The sequence below is a fragment of the Myotis brandtii genome, unplaced genomic scaffold, assembly GCF_000412655.1.
Source record: "Myotis brandtii unplaced genomic scaffold, ASM41265v1 scaffold136, whole genome shotgun sequence".
Lineage (NCBI taxonomy): Eukaryota > Metazoa > Chordata > Mammalia > Chiroptera > Vespertilionidae > Myotis > Myotis brandtii.
Window position 1 is genome coordinate 2395295 of NW_005354829.1, and position 20627 is coordinate 2415921.

Below are 20627 nucleotides of genomic sequence, written 5' to 3' on the forward strand. Positions count from 1 at the left end.
TCCCTTCCTCTCTATAAAAAAAATCAATAAAATATATTTTTAAATAAAAATAAATAAGTGCACCTGTTTTTAAAGCTTTAAAATGGCATTTCAATCATAATTGGATTTTTGTCGTAAGTTGAATTTGCCATTTTAACACCTCTACCTTTCTACTCAACCGGGTTTTTCCAAATACTTTCATAACTACAGTGATGTGAGGTCTCTCGGTAAGGTACTATTATATCAGTTGGCCTCAAAAAAAAAACACCAAACATTGAGTCTTCATCAAACCCAAATTAATTACTTTGAGAAGAAAGCCATTTCATCTTCGTATCTATTCTCGGGAGCTTCTTGGGCTTTGCAGTCAGTAAGGCAGCTAGATAAAGGTGCCTGGGGCACGTTTCTGGACCTTTCGACCAGGCTGCCTCTCATGTCCTGCGTTACTCAGAGGAGACATCGTTATAGTCCACACACTCACAGGGATGCTTCCTGGGGTCTAGCATGTTTGAGCCCTTGTTCAACCTTCCGTGAAAACTGTCCCTCAAAACAGTACTGTATTTCTTTGGGAAGTCTTTACATAACATTTCGAATTTAATTTTCAGACAAAAAGAATGAAAACTTACTGGGGATAGATTATAACCTGTGATACATATTTTAAAAAGCTATCTCTTAAATGAATCTACCTAGTATATGCACATTAACTCGGCCACTTACAGTTAGCAAAAATAGACTATGTTTTCCCACTATGAAATTCATTATTCACAGAAGTTTATTCATACTTGGAAAATGGACAGGGGTTGGGGGGTAAAGGGGGGCTTTGGCTGCCTTGGTTCTGCATGAACAAATCCGGACTCATCCTTTCTCCATCCTCCGGTGATGTTATCAACGTGAAGATAAAGACAGTCAAGTTCAATTGGATGTGTGCTGCAGGTTCCCGGTTATGATAAGCATTTATTGAATTCTAAGTGCCTGATACTGTCCCGTAATTACATGCATTAACTCTCCCAAACTTGACCCTGTAAAATAGGTGCTACAAACGGGGAGCATGAACAGTGAGGGCTGGACCATGTGCCTAGATCACCCAAAATCACAGCACAGGGCGGGGGAGTCAGAGTTTGAACCCAGAGCCCTTGTTTTTAACAAGTCCGCCTCGGATTCCAGACAGAGCACACTGTGAAACTGCCCAGCTGATGCCTCGGTGGTGGATTCAGCCAGGCCCCGGGGTGTGCATTGGGAACTAGCTCCCCAGAGGGTTCTGTTAGACAGCCAAGGCTGACAACTCCTTTTAATTCAAAAGGACTCTCAGAACTGAATAACGGTCATTATTCCCCTCCATGTTCAGGTCAGGCCCGTTACCCAGCGTCTTTGAGTGCCACAGGAGACAGACTGAGGGTGGCAAAATGTAGTCATTGACTCCAGGTTCCCAACTATTCCTCCTCTTTGCAGGAAAATTTAGAAACCCTTTCTCAGTAAGACTGCCATGTACAGTGTTCCCTCTCATCCCAGCCTGGGTATCAGTGGCTGCTTCCCAACCCCAGGTCAACATGTGCTCAGACTGCACTGATGGTCGTTGTTAATCCTACAGGTACCGACACTTCACAGATTCATCTAGGCACGCGGTCCAGCCCTCGCTGCTCACGCTCCCTGTTTGTTTGGTCGTGGGTCCCAACGCTGGTGCAGACCCATTCCTCTGTCCTGCTCTCAAGAGAAGCAGAGCAGCTGCATTCAACCCAAAATAGGACATCCCCTCTCATTGGGCCATGTAGGAAAGATGCTAAATCATTATTATTGGTGGAAGAGAGAACTTTAGGGGGAAGGAGATGTTTCCAGGAGGTAATCAGCAGACTCCCAGTGCGTTTATGTATATAACGTTTGAGGTTTGGGCTCTTAGTAACTAAGCCCCACACCTGTCAGAATGGCTATCATCAATAAATCATCAAACAACGAGTGCTGGCGAGGATGTGGAGAAAAGGGAACCCTCGTGCACTATTGTTGGTGGAATACAGGCTGGTGCAGCCACAATGAAAAACAGTATGTGCCGAACCGGTTTGGCTCAGTGGATAGAGCATCGGCCTGCGGACTGAGGGGTCCCGGGTTCGATTCCGATCAAGGGCATGTACCTTGGTTGTGGGCACATCCCCAGTGGGGGGCGTGCAGGAGGCAGCTGATCGATCTCTCTCATCGATGTTTCTAACTCTCTATCCCTCTCCCTCTTCTCTGTAAAAAATCAATAAAATATATTTAAAAAAAAAAAGAAAAAGAAAAACAGTATGAGGTTCCTCAAACAATTAAAAATGGAATTGCCTTACAACTCATCAATTCCACTTCTGGGAATTTATCAGAAGAAACCCGAAACACTAATTTGAAAGAATATATGCACCCCTCTGTTCATTGCAGCATCATTTACAATAGCCAAGATTTGGAAGCAGCCCAAGTGCCCATCAGAAGATGAGTGGATAAAAGAGCTGTGGTACATGTACACAATGGAATACTACTTAGCCATACAAAAGAAAAAACTTTACCCTTTGTGACAGCATGGGGGGACCTGGAGAGCATTATCCTAAATGAAATAAGCCAGTTAGAGAAAGACAAGTACCATATGATTTCATTCATGTGTGGAATGTAATGTAACAAACAAAGTAGAGACAGAGTCATAGATAGAGAGCAGGCTGACAGCTATGGAGGGGAAGGTTGGGGGTTGGGTTGAGGGTGTGGGGGGATTGAGCAAAAAAAAAAGAGAAAGAACTCGTGGACACAGACAAATGTGGTGATTTCTGGGGGCAGGGAGGTAGAAGAAGGCATGGGGGGGATAAATGGTGATGGGGAGGGGGAGAAAACCAAGAGATCCATGTACACTGCTATTTGTAATTCTACTGAGAGACAAGTTTGCATCACGTACAATTTCTGATTTTTGACCCCCAGTAAGCACTTAAGTAATCAGGGAACTGCCCTCCATCTACATCTCAGCCTGGCTTTCTTATTTCCTACCTGTCATCAGACAGTAGCCAATGTTTAAAAGTCGGAAGAGGTCACATTTTTCCCCAGGGTTCTTTAATCCATTTCTAAGAGGGACATTATTTACTATAGGCATATTTATGAATTTAGGATTCATTAGGTCTCAAGAATCACTACTTATAAATGTTTAAAGTCTGTTGTTTGGTTCTCTCTCAAAGTATTTGAAATTGTAACCAGTAAAACTAGATTTTGATAGGCTTATATGTACATAAACACTAATTTGAAAAGTGGAATTAAAAATGAAACAATTTGTTTTAGTGTTTAATGAGCTAACTCCAAACAAATTCACTGATTTTGTGTTTACTTAACCTGACATATTACAGGTTGATTAAAGCCAGGTAATAAAACTGGTTTGTTGATTTTCCTTGCCTGGACTACTGATGATGTTAGGGAGTAACAAATGCTACTTCTAATATAGACTCCATTGAAGTCACCATACAACTCTGCCAAGCGTCATTCACGAGGCAGGTGATTCTCAAAATTTAGTTCGCATTAGAGTCACCTGAGGGCTCATTAAAACACAAGCTGCAGCTCTGGCACCAAAAGGTTGCTGGTTTGATTCCTGGTCAGAGCACACATCCGGGTTCCAGGCTAGATCCCCAGTCGGGGGCGTGCAGGAGGCAGCCAATCCCTGTGTCACTCTCACATTGATGTTTCTCTCTCTCCCTCTCTCTTCCTCTCTCTCTAAAGATCAATAACATAATATAAATAAATAAAACACAAACTGCAGGGCCCCACCATCAGAGTTTCTGATTCAGTATGTCTGATGTGAGGCCCAAAATTACTGCATTTCTAATATTAAAAGACAAACTAAGATATATTAAATTTTTAAGAGTTTACTTGAGTAAAAATCAATTGGAATCAAACAGTGTCAAACCGGAAGTAATTAGGAGTGCTCCAGCCACAGGAGCCAGGAGAAAGACTCCTATAGAGAAAGTGCAGAAGCAGAGCAAGGAAATTATTTGACTGGCGACAGCTGAAAGCCTGGTTGGCTGTTTGCAATTGATTCTCCTTAAGTTTTGATTTTTTAACCTCCAGGCATTTATAGGCTGAGGTTTTTGTTATTATTATTGATTGGAGAGAGGTAGAGAGACACACTGATTTATTGTTCCACTTATTTACGCATTTATTGGTTGATTCTTGTATGTGCCCTGACCGGGGATCAAACCCTCAACCTTGGTGAGTCTGGGATGACGCTCTAACCAACTGAGCTACAGGCTTAGGTGTTTGTTTGCTTATGTAGACCGGAGGCCACCTCAGGATTAGCGCCTCAGCCCAATGGGCTCCTTATTTAATCAACGTGAACAAGAACCAAGTTAATGCTTGCTTCTGGGGAACACTCTCTACGAACCACTGCCTCAGACCCATGGGGCCTCTGGGAACTTCACCAACTTTATAAGCCCCAGAATATTTTTAGGATTTACTTGTTATCCTCTAGCACAATATCTCTTACTTAAGCATATAGTTAATGAAATAAACCTTAGACTCCCTGTTCTGTCTATTGTTGTCACTCACATGCAGTTAAACTCCACCATAATGTGATAAGCAGGGAGGGTCAGAAAATTTTAAACAGTTAAAATGTGATTTTGCATTTATGCTGCGCTGATGAAGTGATCGGGAGCAGCTGGCTAGCTGGGAGCTCCTGAGTCTGGTTGAAAATGGAAAAACAAAACAAAAAAGAACCCGAAAGATCACTATTGCTCGTATTAGCAATAGTTTGGGCTTGGCGCCACCTGGTGGTAATTGTTTGCTCTAGCACTACATAGATTTGCTGATCATGCTGGTTCTTTTGGTTGTTAACAGAGCTGGAAGTGTCAAGGAAGAAAAGAAAGTGGATAAAGTTAAGCAGTCCCTATCTCCTGTGTTTTGATATTGTGCAAATAAACTGCATTTGTTCTTCATTGGTACAAAAATTTAAAAAGTATCCTCATTAAGCAGTATTTTTTTGAATTTATGTTTCAGGACAGAATATGAATACAAGTAATTTAAATTAGAAAACCTGCACCAAATTTTCACAGAAACAATATTTGCTGCAATGTGGAAATCTTTTCAGACAAATACAGTAGCATACTTCTTTTTTCCAATAAAAGTTTATATTCAATATTATTCTGTATTAGTTTCAGATATACAGCAGAGTGTTTAGACAATCATATACAGAGTGGTCTCCCTGATATTTCAAGTACCTCCCTGGCCCCACACATCGTTATTAGGATATTATTGACTGTATTCCCTATGCTGTACTTTACATCTCTGCAACTCTTCTATAACTATTTCTAAATGCATAACAAAGTTCCGTTTAATTCTTTCTACTATTGAGGGGTTTCTGCAAGAGACCAAAGGCCAAGAAAAATAAACCAGCTACCAAAGACCCAGAGATTATAAATCCTAAAGCATTGGTTCTCAACCTTCCTAATGCCGCGACCCTTTAATACAGTTCTTCATGTTGTGGTGACCCCCAATTTCATTGTTACAAATTGAACATAATTAAAGCATAGTGATTAATCACAAAAACAATATGTAATTATATATGTGTTTTCCGATGGTCTTAGGCGACCCCTGTGAAAGGGTCGTTCGACCCCCAAAGGGGTCGCGACCCACAGGTTGAGAACCACTGTCCTAAACAAGGCCAGAGACCACTGCATGAAACTGGCTTTGCCCACCTTAGCTTGTGCCCCATTGTGAAGGTGTAAAGAGACCTCGGTGACCGACGGGGGCAGTGGGGGAGCTGGCAGTGTGAAGGGTTATGGAAAGCTGGGTGGTGTGCTGGGTGCGTGCCCTGCCCTCGCTGCTCAGTCTTAGCATTTCCACCAGCTTCACTTACACCACTTGGAGAGACATGTGCCACCTTAAAACAGAGGGATTTGAGGGCCGATATTTTACTCATAAATCCCCTACATAGGAAAGGCCGTGGCCCTGGTTCCCTGTGGGTGGCAAGTGAACATGAGGTTGCTGTCTTGTCAGAGAGCCTCGCTGCATCCACTGCAGGGCAGAGCCAACAGAGGACCAGGTGCCAGGTGGTGCTGCCAAGCACCCTCTGAGGCTCCGCTCCCTAATAAGCCCTGCCTGCAGAGGTCACAGGGGTCAATGTCATACACGTGGTCACAGGGCATAAGCACACATTATTTTGTAAAACCGGGCAGGGGAGCACAAATGCTTAGGTGCATTTTATCACTTCCCAACACAAAATCTTTTGTGAACTCTTACTGAATGTCAGCATCCCAAATATTAAACTCAGGCCCTTTCGTGACATCTTTGTTAAAATAAGAATTCTGTCCTTGCCTTCTCCATCCATTCCTCCCTGTGTAGGCTTATAAAACTTGTTCACACTTTGTATACAAACCTGAAAATGCAAGGATATGAATGAACATTTTATAAAATACAGTAAACCCTCGATTTTGCAGACCTCAATTTAACGGACTTTGGATTTAACAGACAAAATTTCCAACCCCATACGCCATATGTGAAAATTAACACCCTGTTAATTTTAAAATGCTTTTAACCAAGATTTGCTTCTAATTAAATTCACAGGTTATATATGTTTTTTGTTATTAATACACTGCTATTTTTAACAAATTTTAGCAAATAGGCCATATGTTGGAAAAATGCTTTAGTAATTTCACCGACATAAATAAATATTACATATCTGCAACTATAGTCTACATGTTAAAATCCAAGAGTCACCAGTCGTAAACAATGTTTGGCGAATGATCAGCTGAATAATTAGCATGTAATCACACCAAATGATTAGCTCGTGATCAGACTGAATGGTTACCACGTGGTGACACTGCATCACACGCGGGATCATTGGTTCTGTAGTCTCCTGTTGTGGCTTTCTGCCACAGTTTTACCGTGTGCCCACAATGTTCCCACGTGCACTAAGCCACGCCCCAGCCGTGTACATTTGTTTACTCTCAGTGACTGGTGGGTACAAACATTTACTAGATCTATTCAGTATAAATTTAAAATTGCTGTAATACATATAGAAAAGTTTTCTGTGAAATTAAACTTTCCCTGTATATTTCATTTTAATTATACAAAAAGGTCTACATAAGTAAAAACAGGTAAACTAACTAATTTGTCATTTTTGACATTTGCATTTGGAAGACCTTTTTTATTATATAATGGACTTTTGGCTTTAACCGACAGCCCCTTGCCGGAATTAGTTCCTATGTCTGAGATTTTACCAAACACTGGTTTCTGGTGATGCCTTGTGCTGACGATAGTATGCAGTAACTGGATCGTGCAGAGGAGGGCGCTGTGGTATCACATTTCCCTGTGTGCTGTCAGTGAATTCCTGAATAGTCCCTGCAGGATTTATAAAGTAGGAAAGTTAGATGGTCCCTTCGCACTTCACTTTTTAAAATACTCCTGAGATTGGGAAGTGACAACTTCAGAATTTCTACTGTTGGAACTAGAAGTCTTTACCTGACTTGGTCCATTCTTGCCAGCCCCTGATACTTTCCTATTTGCGGTTCATTAATTTGGAAGAATGTGTTTCAGCCGCGGCATCAAAATTCTCCTCAAATTTAAGAAGACCCCATTTTTATGGATTTTTTTCCCCTAAAGCCAGTTTTACAATTGAGGGTTCATTTGATACGCATATTTTGTTACTGAAGGTATTCTCATCCACTTGGAACACTTAGAATGAAAGCTGCTTTTCTGCAGCATCCTGCACTGTGTATTTGCCTGGCCCTACTGGATATTGAGGTGATTCAAGAAATAGTTACTAAATCACAAAATACTATCACCAAATGATAATCAATTCTATACTTCTACAGATTACTCAGATTAACATTGCAATAGATCAATAACAAAACGAATTTTTAAAAATCAGGCTTACCTGTGAAAGCCGAGATACCCATACTAAGATTTTTTTTCAATTCAGTATTGGTTAAGTAACAATAGATTCGATATTGAAGCATGTGGTTTTCCCCTAGCCCCAGTACTAAGATCGCTCTGTTATCTACGTGTCCTACTATGTAAAATGTAGTTTGATGAGAAAGAAAGCACGAGATGAAGTATGAATTATCCATTGGCTCTAACAAACCCTTATAAAGAAAACTGTGTGCTGATTGGCCAGTGAGGGGCGAGAAACGCATGGTGTTTGTAACTAAAGCATTGTTTTCTCTAAGAAGCTTTCTGGAGCCTCTTGATCAGACTTGAAGTACTGTGCCCTCCTCGAAAAGAAACGATAGGATCTTAAGCGTCATCCTGGAAGGGAAGTAGGGAGCATCTGCCTCAGTCACTGATCAGCAATGGCTTTGACAGCAAGTAGCAGCGTCCTGGGAAATCTGGCTCAATCAGACGGGGCTGTGTTTTCCTGGCGCGTGAGTGGCAGCGGTGGCGGGGCTGTTGCTCATCGGGCTGAGGTCTCCCCAATGCCCAAGGCTGTCCTCCAGGTTGCAAGGTGACTGCTGGGACTCTCACTGGTAACGATGAATTCCAGGGAGCAGAGAAGAGGAAATGAGGAGAGGGGGAAGGGGCAATTCCAGGTCCGGATGGGAAAACTCCATATGCCCGTAGAGAGCCGCTCATCTCTCGTTGTTGGCAAACAGCCACTGTCTGCCTCTGCCAGGGAAGGCTGGAAAGCAGCTCTGCTCTGGGCACAATGCCGACCCTCGTGGAACTACTGTTCTGTTAACAAAGGAAGAAAAGAAGGACATCCTCTCCCCAAAGTGCTCTGTCGTAACCTCGGACACAGTTCGCATCTTATGACGAGGCAAGTGGGCCTAGCGAGGTTAAAGGACTTCACCCACGTCTCAGAGCCAGGGCTTCATGGACCGTAATGGATGCCCTCTTGTGTTCTATTGGGTTGTGCCTGGAATTTTATGTGGGGGTGGGGGTCTTGGAAGTTCTAAAGATTTTGCTTTTAACAAGAGCACTAAATAAAGAAGACGAAGAATCACAGATTATTGAAAGCTTAGCCCATGACGTCACCTCTAATAAGATCGTGATTGGATTTTCCTACAGCAATAATGCAAAGAAAAATAAAATCACAGTTCCTCACGCAAAAATGAAGTGGTACCCTAGCTGTCAAAGCATCGCCATTTCATTTGAGGTTCTATTTCTTCCAAGTTAATAATGGACTTGCTCTGGCTGGTGTGGCTTGGTTGGTTGGGCGGGGGCCCTGTACACCTAAAGGTTGCTGGTTTGATTCCTGGTCAGGGCTCAATCCCTTGTAGGGGGTGTGCAGGAGGCAGCAGATTGATGTTCGGCTCTCACATGGATGTTTCTCTCCCTTTCTCTCTCTCTCTAAAAAAATAAATAAATAAAAATATTTTTTAAGTTAACAATGGACACATTCCCTCATGTAACCCTTCATGTATGACTCTAACAATAGTTCCCCCACCACCACCCCCTGATGGAGTCAGCAGCCCTCAACTCCCTGCGCAGGGGGTGACTGGGGGGCAGCCATTGTACTCGTAGTGACTATGGAAAATCAAGACTGCTCTAAGAGGGCCACCGCTGGTTTTCTCACGTTGCCCAGATAACAAAAGTAGTGTTTTCTAGAAGACTTGTGAACCCATGTTGACTTCCTCTCACAGCCATTCAACTATTTTGTTGGATTTATACATTAAAAAATGCAACACTGTCTCAGGTTACATATTCATCCAAGAAGAAATCATATATTGCTACTAGTACTTGTAACCTAGTGCCGCAAAGAAGTGAGATGCAGAACCCTGGGAGGAAATTTTTTCTAAAATATTACAAGTATCCCATTCATGCTACGGGGCAAGGAAACTATAGGCTAGCAAAACAGAAATGACTTGATTTAGTTCATGTGGACACTAGGAAAATATCGTTTTCATTTTCATATTCATCCGAGTTACCTATAATGCCACCGGTTATGATTTCAAATCTTTCTAAACATGAAGACTAATTTGAACATGAGTGTCCTCTGGCAAGGCAAACATTTCATGTTTTCCCTCCAATCCTGATCTCTGTGCAGGGTGTAAATGGGGGCCAAAATGTCCTAGTTAGAAACTCAGTCTCATGCGATTTGTTTCTGATTGCAGTGGGAGAAACTACAGATGACCACAAGCGAAAGGAGGAAAATATTCTGCTCTGTCACATTCCACGTCATCGCCATCACCTGTGTGGTGTGGTCCTTGTATGTATTAATAGATCGGACAGCGGAGGAGATCAGGCAAGGCAATGACAATGGTAAGAGCACCTTCCTTTTCTTTCTCTCTCTCTTGGATTCTATGACAATACCCAGAGCTGGGTAGGAAAACCATTTCCCCAGTTTAAATCTTCATGTATGATACACTAGCAAAAACCAGTACTGGAAACTGAGTCTTCTCCAATTGTGCTCCGGCTCTAAAGCATTAGATGTCTGGGGTCCTAAGCGGAGAGGCGAGATAATGAAGTCCATGTAGACCTTGGTGGGGAGAAATACTTGTATGCCATCCACCACTCCAGACTTCACAGGAGCTGAATAAGGATCAGGTTCTTCCTCCTTTGCAAAGGCAAATAGTAGTAAAAATGGAAGGCCTTTTTATTTTATTTAGTTCACCCTAGTCATTGGTTCTTTTAGAACATGAATAAGATACTCTGGTAGAGAATGTTATAGCTTGTTACTTAATAGGGTGCAATGTGGTAGGATTAGCACTGTGGTTTGAAATTTTAAACATACTAGGTTTGACTGTCAAGTCTGCAAAGAAGGGTGTTTAAAAGTCATTAAGGCATATTCTAACATTTAATGTGCATCGGTGGTTTAAAACTGATTGTCTTCACTTCTGAAGGTACCACCTGTTTCTCACCGGGCTCTAAGTGTTACCATATAGCCTCAATCATAGCCAGTAAAATAGTGAGAAATAGTCCCCTAACCCGCTCTTCCTCGCGGGAGAAGGGGAAACACAAAATTAAACCCCTGGTGAATTTGAAAGGAGAAATTGTTCAGATGGTAACTGTATCTTTGCACGGTTATGGAATGTTTATTCATCTCCCTCAAAAAAGAAGGAACATGAAAGAAAGAAAAAGATGAGAGGAAGTGAGGAAAATAGTTTTAAAAGGAAAAGCTTTGTTACTTCTATATCTCTTCGGTTTCATAATAGCAGAAAGGAAAGATGTTGCGTTCTCACACTTGCCCTCATGGTGGCAGCAGTGCGCACCAACATGTGCTCTCCTGGCAGTCTAGAAGCAGAAGGGGACCTGGGCCAGTAAAAGGGACTGTGAGGCCTTGCCAGATGCCCTGGGATGTGGTTTATGTAGTTTAAGGGGGGTGAGGGGCCGAGGAGGGGTGAGGGGCAGAGGAGGGGTGGTGACGGAGTGACAGATCCCGCTGCTCTCTTCTGAAAGAGAATGAAAGTGCTGTGGTTAGAAACACAGGTAGGATGAGGTTTTGTTTTTTGGCTCAATCTTAAACTCATGTCTATACAATTCATATCAAACTACATTGTTTAAAACTACATTATGCATTGTTCCTGAGGTGCTGGATTTAAGCATGTCTATTAGGTCCTTATTAAATAATTTCTTAGAAGGTAGGGCCTTCAAAAAAAAAATCCATGTTCCCTATATTTACAGGTACTGGCCCAAGCCACGTCACAGAAAATGCTCCAGAAACATTGCCTTGTATGTGTATGGAAAAACAAAGAGACATTCCACCACCATCCCACCTTCCTATACCCGACATACGACCTCACGACTCCAGGGTTTTCCTAGCAATCTAGGGCAGACATGATAGCCAGAGATTTCATATCTGTAGATGTCTAACTCGGAGTTCGGTGTTTGGGAGTCATGAATTTGCCCAGTGTGGCCTTGCCCTCTCCCAGGGGTCACCCCGATTCGGTCCAGGTTCATGAGCCTGCAGGGCTCTTTCTGTCCTCCTCCAGCCACATGTGAGGGGAAAATTAAGGACACCTCCTTTTTTAAAAAAGAAAAAAACTGCATCATTTCAAAGTCAACATGTTTTCCATCCATCTTAGAAACCTTCAAAAATATTTGAAGAGGGATAAATTGTCCAGAATTGAGGTTATAAATCAGCAAAATCTTTTGAACTGTAATAGCAATCCTGAAGGGGGGGGGGGGGCCTACTGGGGAATGAACCTCCTGGCTCATAGCTCAACACTCAACCACTGAGCCACACCAGCTGGGCAAAACCTTCTTGTTCTAAACTGGTTGTTCTTTCAGATTAAATATGCATGGTGCCCCAGATAGCTCTCTCACCTCACTCTCTTTCTCTCTGTCACCTGTAGAGGGTAAAAAATAAAATAAAAATACATGGTGCTTGAAACTTTAATATCCTGAATTACTCATGTTGCCAACTCTAATGAGAGAACAGTTGCTCTTTGTACCTTATCTTCACATATTCTAGAAGAATCCTCCAGTATACTACTTATGCATTGAAAACAAAACACAGACCAAGAAAAAAACAACAACACAGTTTTAAAGACTGGAGGTACAGATTTTATTGTTGCCCAGAATTTTTTAAATGTATGCACCATAGAAGACGAGCATAACCAATTGATTTTTTTCCCCATGCCTAACTCACTGGTGAGCCTCTACGCATCCCCAGGGCAGGGGCCATGATTCGTTATTCAGAGAGCGCTTGGTATTAGTAGAGGCTCCAAAATCTTTGCTGGCTGCAGCTGAGTCCAGCAGATAAGAACTGTGGCTCTTAGCATCTGTTTAGCGTATGTGTTCAAGATCACTTCCCTGCAATCCATAAAATATTTTTTCAGCATTTGTGTTTAAATGATTCCTTTCTAAATTAATTACATGTGCTGCTGTTGTTAACAATCCAGATGTGATAAGCACTGACTTGGGCTGGTTGTCAGAGGCCAGGGTTCTAGTTTCGCCTTGGTCTCTGGCTAGTTATGGTGAACAAAACGATTAGTCACTCTGAAGCTCAGTGTCCTCATTTGTAAAACTAACCCTAACCTCCAAAGGTTCTTTTTGTGATTCATTTTTCAAAGACACCATGAACCTGGCCTTGCCTCAGATAAATGGAAACACTGTGTTTATACAATAAGGCACATATATCATGCCTGTTTACTCTCTCTGAGTATTACCCTTGAAACAAGGAAAAGGTTATAAATATGCAAAACTTCTCCTTTGTTCCTTCCTTTTTTTTACTTCTTTCTTTTTTAAAATAATATACCAGCTGGAGAGAAGCAACCAGCATAAAAGTGAAGAAAACCACCTCCCAGTCTTATCAGCCATACACACCATTATACAAACACATTTTGTAACTGTATATAACTTCAGCACCCAGCTGAAAGACCCCAAATTAACAATGGGGTGCTTTTTCTAACTATTGCATTGGTTCTGCGGCTGTGCAGTGAGACAGGTTCTCTTCTGCTGTTGGGGACTCAGAAAGGCTTTTCGGACACACCCCACGTGCCTGCAGTCACATGACCTGCTACGTAAGATAGGAGAATTGGAACTTAAAAGTTGGAAGAGACCTTAGAGGTCAGTTTTAAAGATGAGGAAATCAGTAATTTGCCTCCTCTGCAGCTATATCATAAGCATCCACCTGGGAGCTTGTGGTTTACCCAATGGGATTTATAAAGGAGTCTGAGAGGGGCCAGTGGGTACATCCCAGTTTTCAAGCCATTGTCATTATGGCCTGAAGGTTTCCTAGCAAACACAATACAGAGTTGCCACTTAAGTATTTCAGGACCTTTAGCTAACCTTTAGTGAGATTTCTGAGCTGTTCTCGTGAAGGGAATTAGAATTGCAAAGCATGACCAGGGGCACAGGTGAGGAGGTGTAGTGCTGACAAATGCTAGGGGCTTGGCTGGCAGCCAACAGGACTTTCTCCTTCCCAGGATTCCTGGTTTCGGTTGCCTGGCGTCCAGGTGGGACATCCAAAGATTGAAGCTCAATGCAGTAAAAATGTCTTAATATAGGCACAGTGAAAGTTTTGCTCTTAATCTACAACCCATTAAGCCAGCCAAAGATGGGCAGCATTTAAATCACTCGGCAACAAAAACAAATTTACATTCTTGTAGCAGTTTCTATGTGTCAAGAACTATTAATTCATTTAATCCACACTAAAACCCCATGAGGTAAAGACTAGTATTACCTCCATTTTTAAGGGATGCAGCCTTTATCTTTTGCTGTATAATAAACATATTAATGATTTTTGCATTGAAAACATGTTTAGATGACACTATTTTGGCCATATTGGGGTGGGGGGAGAGGAAAGTGGTGGTTCTCAGTAACAAAATAAAAATTTTATTAAATTTTGACTAAAGTGACTGCAATCCTAAATCTTATGCATGTCTGCACTTAGGAATTCTCCTTCTCTGGTGAGATGTGGTATCTTCTTTCTTTTCTCTCTCTCTCTCTCTCTCTCTCTCTCTCTCTTTCTTTTAATTTAAGGGAATGAGGGTGGAGAGACAGACTTGTAGGTACAATCTCACACATCTACCTATTACTTTACCTTGTTAAAAGGATTTTAAAGTCTGATTCTTTCACTATGTTCACTGTCCTCCTTAAAGATTTAGCTACAAGGAATAAATGTCAAAGTACATATCAAAAGTCTAATGTAGTATCTGATCACTTGATAATAGGTGGAAAAATATGAGAGATCATTACAGTGGTAGGAAAGAGAATTTCTTCACATACAATGTTAACATCTTTAGAATATTTGAAAGCAATTAAGCAATTCAGGTTATAATTCTTATCCACAAAATTTAACATTTATATAGCAATCTATTCCTTACCCACAATTATTTTTAAATGTTTTTATTTATTTCAAAGAGAGGAAGGAAGAGGGATAGAAACATCAACGATGAGAGAATCATTGATCGGCTGCCTCCTGCACGCCCCTTACTGGGGATGAAGCCAGCAAGCTGGGCATGTGCCCTGATGGGGAATCCAACCATTACCTCCTGGTTTATGGGTCCACGCTCAACCACTGAGCCACAGCAGGCAGGCATGGTCTTTTGAAGGGGTCATGGAGAAAGATTACCAAATACATTGATAACATTCTCTTTTTGCTTCAAGGTGTCCTAGAATGGCCATTCTGGACAAAACTGGTTGTGGTGGCCATCGGCTTCACAGGAGGTCTCGTCTTCATGTATGTACAGTGTAAAGCCTACGTCCAGTTGTGGCGCAGGTTGAAGGCCTACAACCGTGTAATCTTTGTGCAGAACTGCCCAGACACTGCCAAAAAGCAGGAGAAGAGCTTCTCGTGTAACGTAAACACGGACACCAAGGATGCGGTCGTGGTGCCTGTGTCACAAACGGGTCCAAATTCCCCGCCCTCCCTGCCCCCCGCAGAAGACAGCCCTCCGGAAGTGATGCCGGTGTGACTGATGCAACAGGTGGGAGTTCCTTCCAAGAAGATCTTTCTAACCCTCGGTCACAACAAATGACAGAGATGATCCTGAATTACTCACTTTCTGTATCTTCTCCCCTTTCTCTCACTGACTCGTTTCCCTTATTTGGCTTAGAAAGGAAAGGAGGAGAAGACACCAAATGACAAGACCCCATGAAACAGAGTCTGAAGTGATACGGAAACGTGACAAGTTTGCTGAAGAGTCGTCTCTGAAAGGATTAAAAGTCGCCGGAGCAAGGAATACTTTCAGGCAATGTTCATCATCAGACCAAATGGGCACACGAGTCTTCACAGTAGCAGGGGAGAGTTTAAGAACACAGACTTGAATTGCAATGTGTATTTCTTCTAAGGCCTCGTGATGTTAACTATCTCGTCTGGAAATAGCAAGCATAGTTGGTTTTAAGCTTGAAATTGTCCGCATTGCCCCTCAGGCACATCAGAAGCACACTCGGAGGATGCATCTTTGATATTCACACTTTGACGGAGAACAGAATTTGATGGTTAGTGCAGTCCAGTTGTTTTGACAGATGCATGATTTTAAAAGACACAGTATGTATTTGAAGATATTAACTTGGAATTTTATTTAAATGGTGAACAAAAGATTTTCAGAGATTTGGGGGAGGGGGGGCGATTATTTGGCTGTTAAATATCCACATAAGTTGAAACGAAGTCTCAGGTTCCATATTTTATCTGGACCCTCTAAAACAGTGTAGTGTAGCAGAAGTGTAATGTTGAGCTACAAGTGCAGGCTACCTATGTAAATTTAAATTTTTCTAGCAGCCCCATTGGAAGCTTTTAAAAGAAAATAAGTGGAATTAATTTTGAGAATGTCTTTTATTTGACCCTATGTATTCAAGTCATTTCAACATGTTATCAATATTAAAAATTATTGACTCTGGCTGGGTAGCTCAGCTGGTTAGAGCATGGTCCCACAGGTTTGATCCCTGGTCAGGGCACATACAACAATCAACCAATGAATGCATAAATAATTGAACAACAAATCGATGTTTCTCTCCCTAATCTCAATAAAAAATTGAGGTAGTTTACATCTCTTTTTATGAACCAAGTCTTTGAAATTCAGTTTGTACTTTATCCTTATAGCACATCTCAATTTGAATTAACTATATTGGCTTAGCACAGCCCTAAACTTGGAGACAGAGCCTCTGATTCATTCAACAGTTGAATACTTCAAAACAGCAGCTTAATTCACTCTTTCACTCAAAGTCTCATAAATGTTATAATTTTACAAAGCACTAAATTAATCAAATTAAATAGGCTGGTTGAAAAGTTAGACGAAGTCACTAAAGGATGAAAAAACGAAAGTAGAGAAAGATACAGCCATCTGCCCGGGGCAAGATTCTGAAAGAAACTTGTCTGCTATGATGAAGCACTTCTGAAGGGGAAAATAACAATTAAATATTTTGTTATTAAGTCAAATGTGTAAGGCTTTTTAAAAAAAAAAAATCCATACAATGTGTCAACTTGACAGATGAATAGTTAAGCATTTCAACTCTATTTTTAAAAGCTGACAGTATTTCCCTTGCTCAGCTGGGAAGCAAAAACATTCAACAGATTCTGTGATAAGTAATAAATTGAGTTGTTTAGGTTTGACAGTTCAGTTGATTATTGTGTTCTTTGCATATTCATGTAAAACTGGTGTGAATGATGTTGCAGTGAGCTAGACTAATGATTATAGATATAGTGGCCTGTCAAAAAAGATGTCTTACATTTTAAAGAGGTGATTTATTTTTGTTAGCTGTCATATTTATTATTGTGAAAAGGCAACCGTGGTGGCCATAAGAACCAAAGCATGGGTATCGCATTGCACAAATCCGGGTATCACATTGACGCACTTTGTAATTATCCGTGTGCTTGTTCTTCACTGATTATCATAGGAAAAAGGGGAAAGAAATAACCTTTTAATGAGAAAGATGACTATTAGTAGTGGCTGACACTGAGTCCAACAGTCCCGATTCCTAGAAATAAAGGGAAACAATGTCTATCCTGTGTGTGTGTGTGTATCCATGTACATACATGAGAAAAATATTCTCATTCAGGCAGGAAACAAAAGGTTTGAAACTCATCTTTCTTAAAACGTATTGTAGGGATGTGGAATAAAGGCAATGAGAAAACAAAGTTGGGGTAATTAACCTGAACCAAAATTTCTGTACAAATAAGGACATAAACGGTGTACTAGTAATAAAAAATAAGGACCTTAAACAAACTAAACTCCATGCCCCCCTCCACCCAAGGGATTAACCTTGATTCAACTGAACTGTTAATTTCCCTAAGCTTTTTACTAATCCATGTTTCCTATGGTTTAGAGATGGCAACATGCTGTTTATAAATATTCCTGGGTGGAAAAATCTAGCCACCAACAAACAAAGAAATGATTTCTCTTTTGTTTGCTCTGGAAAGAAAAGGATTGTTAGCACCACAAATACTGTTTATATACTGTGCAGACCTAGGCAAAATAGATCAGTGCATAGCTCATTTCACAGTGGCAGGTGACTGGCTAAAATAAGGCCTCGTGTATTAAGGGCTTCCCTCAACACTAAGAACACATTTCTGGGATGAAAAGTAAAGGTGAGCATTACTGTATAAATGACAAAAGATGAAAGGGTATTATCTTAAAACCATACCTAAATTCTCAACATGAACTTGTACAGGCTTTGACTTTTTTTGAAATGAGAAAATAATAGAGCTCCCTAGCAGGTTAAAAGTCAGTATTTTATTCTGCTATTCTTCTGACCGTTTTGAACCCTGAACTCCTGAATTTAAATCTTTTTAAAACTTTTTCTGCAATGGCTGTTTATGGTTCAATCTAAATAACTATGTGGACTTGAAACCTAATGTGGATTATTTTCTTCTTATGTTCTGTGTGGCAATGGTAAGAAAATAGAGCTCCCTAGCAGGTTAAAAGTCAGTATTTTATTCTGCTATTCTTCTGACCGTTTTGAACCCTGAACTCCTGAATTTAAATCTTTTTAAAACTTTTTCTGCAATGGCTGTTTATGGTTCAATCTAAATAACTATGTGGACTTGAAACCTAATGTGGATTATTTTCTTCTTATGTTCTGTGTGGCAATGGTGCATTTGCCCTTTCGAAGGATTTGGCTTTGTAACAGGAACTATGTGGACTGGACATACCCTTCAAAGAGAAGAGCTGCTCTCCAGGATGACGATTTTTCCAAAGCACGTTTCCCCATTCATGGAAGAAATAAAATGGAATTGAAACAAAGGACTGACATTGACGAATGAGCTGACAGTTCTGTTCAGAACTTTGGATTCTTATAATCATGAATCTGTGGTATTATCCATCCCATACATCACATAGCTTTATGCTGTTAATTTTTTTTAAAGAACTGCCACTTTTATTATATAGGATCAAAGATTAAATTATAAAGAATTAAGATTCAAGTATCTTTTTAAAAGTGAAGTGCAAAGGGCCATGAAGCTTAAGTATAAACACAAACCAAAATAGAAAAGAAAAACAAAAACAGAAATGATCCCATCAACCTGAGTGAGCAATGGAGAACTGAAAGAAGATAGGTATATATACTGAATGCCCCAGGATTAAATCTTCACTCTGAGCTGCTGGTACATGTGATTCTAGTCCCAGAGAGATGGCCCCATAGTTACATTTATCTTGTGCAAAAGGTCCTTGGGTCCTCCTCAAACAGCGAGTCTTTGGTTGGGAAATTAGCTCATCAGTGCAGTGACATTATTATCATTGTCACTAGGGTGAGATGGGGAAGACTGATACAGTTTACCTAGCCTTGCCTTGCCAATGAACATTTTGGAACAAAGTGGAGCTATTAAAACTCATTATCATCATTATTGTAGTTGTTATGTAATAATGGTGTAGGACTCACACTTTAAGAAAGATGAAAACCTTTTTTCTTTCCTTAAATCAGCCCAAAGGTGCTATTTTACATATCAATACAGTTGAAAGGACATCCTGTTATTTTGGGCTGTTTCCTCATATCTGACGAAAGCCCACTTTGAGATTGGATTTTGCATTAAAACAAACAAGAAACAATTATTTTGACTGTGTGCAATTTTTGAGGTTGAGCATTTGTACTTTTTTGGTTTTACCTAATTCTCTTGCATTAACACTTTACTGTTTTGTGAATAATGTGTATTAAGACAAATTAAGGAAAAGAATATAATTATCTGTGAAAGACTTTGTATATTAAACAAGTGACTCGTACCTTTTTTGTGGTTTCCATAGTTTTTTTTTTAACTTACCAGAATTTCTGCTGATTTGTATCTGCAACATTCAAATGAGGGAGTTATTCAGATTTTTCAATGGTCTGGGTTTTTAATCTGAGTGTGAACATATTTAAAATTATTTTAAGGCCAACATAGACTGACTAACCCATGACATTGTAGAGTCTGATAAACATGCACTAACGGGGGAAAACAACAGAAATAATTATACAAACTTTCAAACCCTGCTTTAAAGATGACAACACAGGCAGAGAAAACAGCAAGTGCCCACGTCCTGACTGGGAAATGTCAAGCAAGGTTCAGCCAGTAAAGAAACCACAAGCCCTTGTTAGTGTCAGGCAGTTCATTACCTAGATAGCAAAAGAAACCCGAGCTATGGAGCCAGCTGTCTGAGTCTTGCCCCAAGGAAAGGCACAAAAAGAAAAGGGCCAGATGACAGGATGATGGAATGTATGGGCTGGGGCCCACTGTTACTGAGATGCTGATTCCACATGCAGCTGAGCAATGTTATGGCCTGCAGCTACACCCTGAAGAGATGACAGGTGGAAACACTGCTACCTCATCACAACCCAGGAGGCAATGACAAACTGGGCCACAGGTCATCCCTGTAAGATAGGGAGGCAAAGGTGAAGGGGCCGATGACAGTTTCTCACAAGCATCTCATATCGTGTTCCAGGAAGATCACAGGGCATTCTTCTAAAGCTCAGGTTGGCTGTGATCAAACCTGGCCTAAGTGGCCACACTCATGGTCATCAGGATGCCAGCACAGAGCTGTCCCACTGTAGGAAACAGCTTGGGTATTTTAGGAATGGACAGAAGGCCAGTGTGTCTGAAGGGCTAGTGGAAACAAGCTGAGGTTGGAGAGGCAGTCAGGAATCATTGCAGGACTCTTTGGCTGCGCTCCGAACCTGAATTTCATTCAAAATGTGATGGATGTCATTGTAGGCTTGTCAATTATTACAGGTGTACCATTCTGGTGGGGGATGTCGATAATGGGGGAGGCTACACGTGTGTGAGGGCAGGGGCTATACGGAAGATCTCTTTTACCTTTCCATTTTGATGTAAACCTGAAACTGCTCTATAAAAGTAAAGTCTTTTTAAAAAGTGGTTA

At 41.0% G+C, this 20627-nt stretch overlaps 1 protein-coding gene and 1 long non-coding RNA gene across 8 annotated transcripts in view; both read left to right on the top strand.

Annotated features, from left to right (window-relative positions):
• The window catches only part of MARCH1 (membrane-associated ring finger (C3HC4) 1, E3 ubiquitin protein ligase), a 622174-nt gene extending 605961 nt beyond the window's left edge, over positions 1 to 16213 (top strand). For all 7 annotated transcript variants that reach the window (XM_005860516.2, XM_014534989.1, XM_014534990.1 and 4 more), the window contains 2 exons: positions 10011 to 10158; positions 14950 to 16213. In XM_005860516.2, coding sequence (XP_005860578.1) covers positions 10011 to 10158; positions 14950 to 15257 — 456 coding nt within the window. In that variant the 3' untranslated portion in view covers positions 15258 to 16213. The remainder of the gene's footprint in view (positions 1 to 10010; positions 10159 to 14949) is intronic.
• Positions 16214 to 16249: 36 nt separating this feature from the next.
• LOC106725093 lies at positions 16250 to 19501 on the top strand. The gene is made up of 2 exons (XR_001360968.1): positions 16250 to 17998; positions 18199 to 19501. It is a non-coding gene; the product is annotated as an uncharacterized LOC106725093 (long non-coding RNA).
• The last annotated feature ends 1126 nt before the right edge of the window (positions 19502 to 20627 follow it).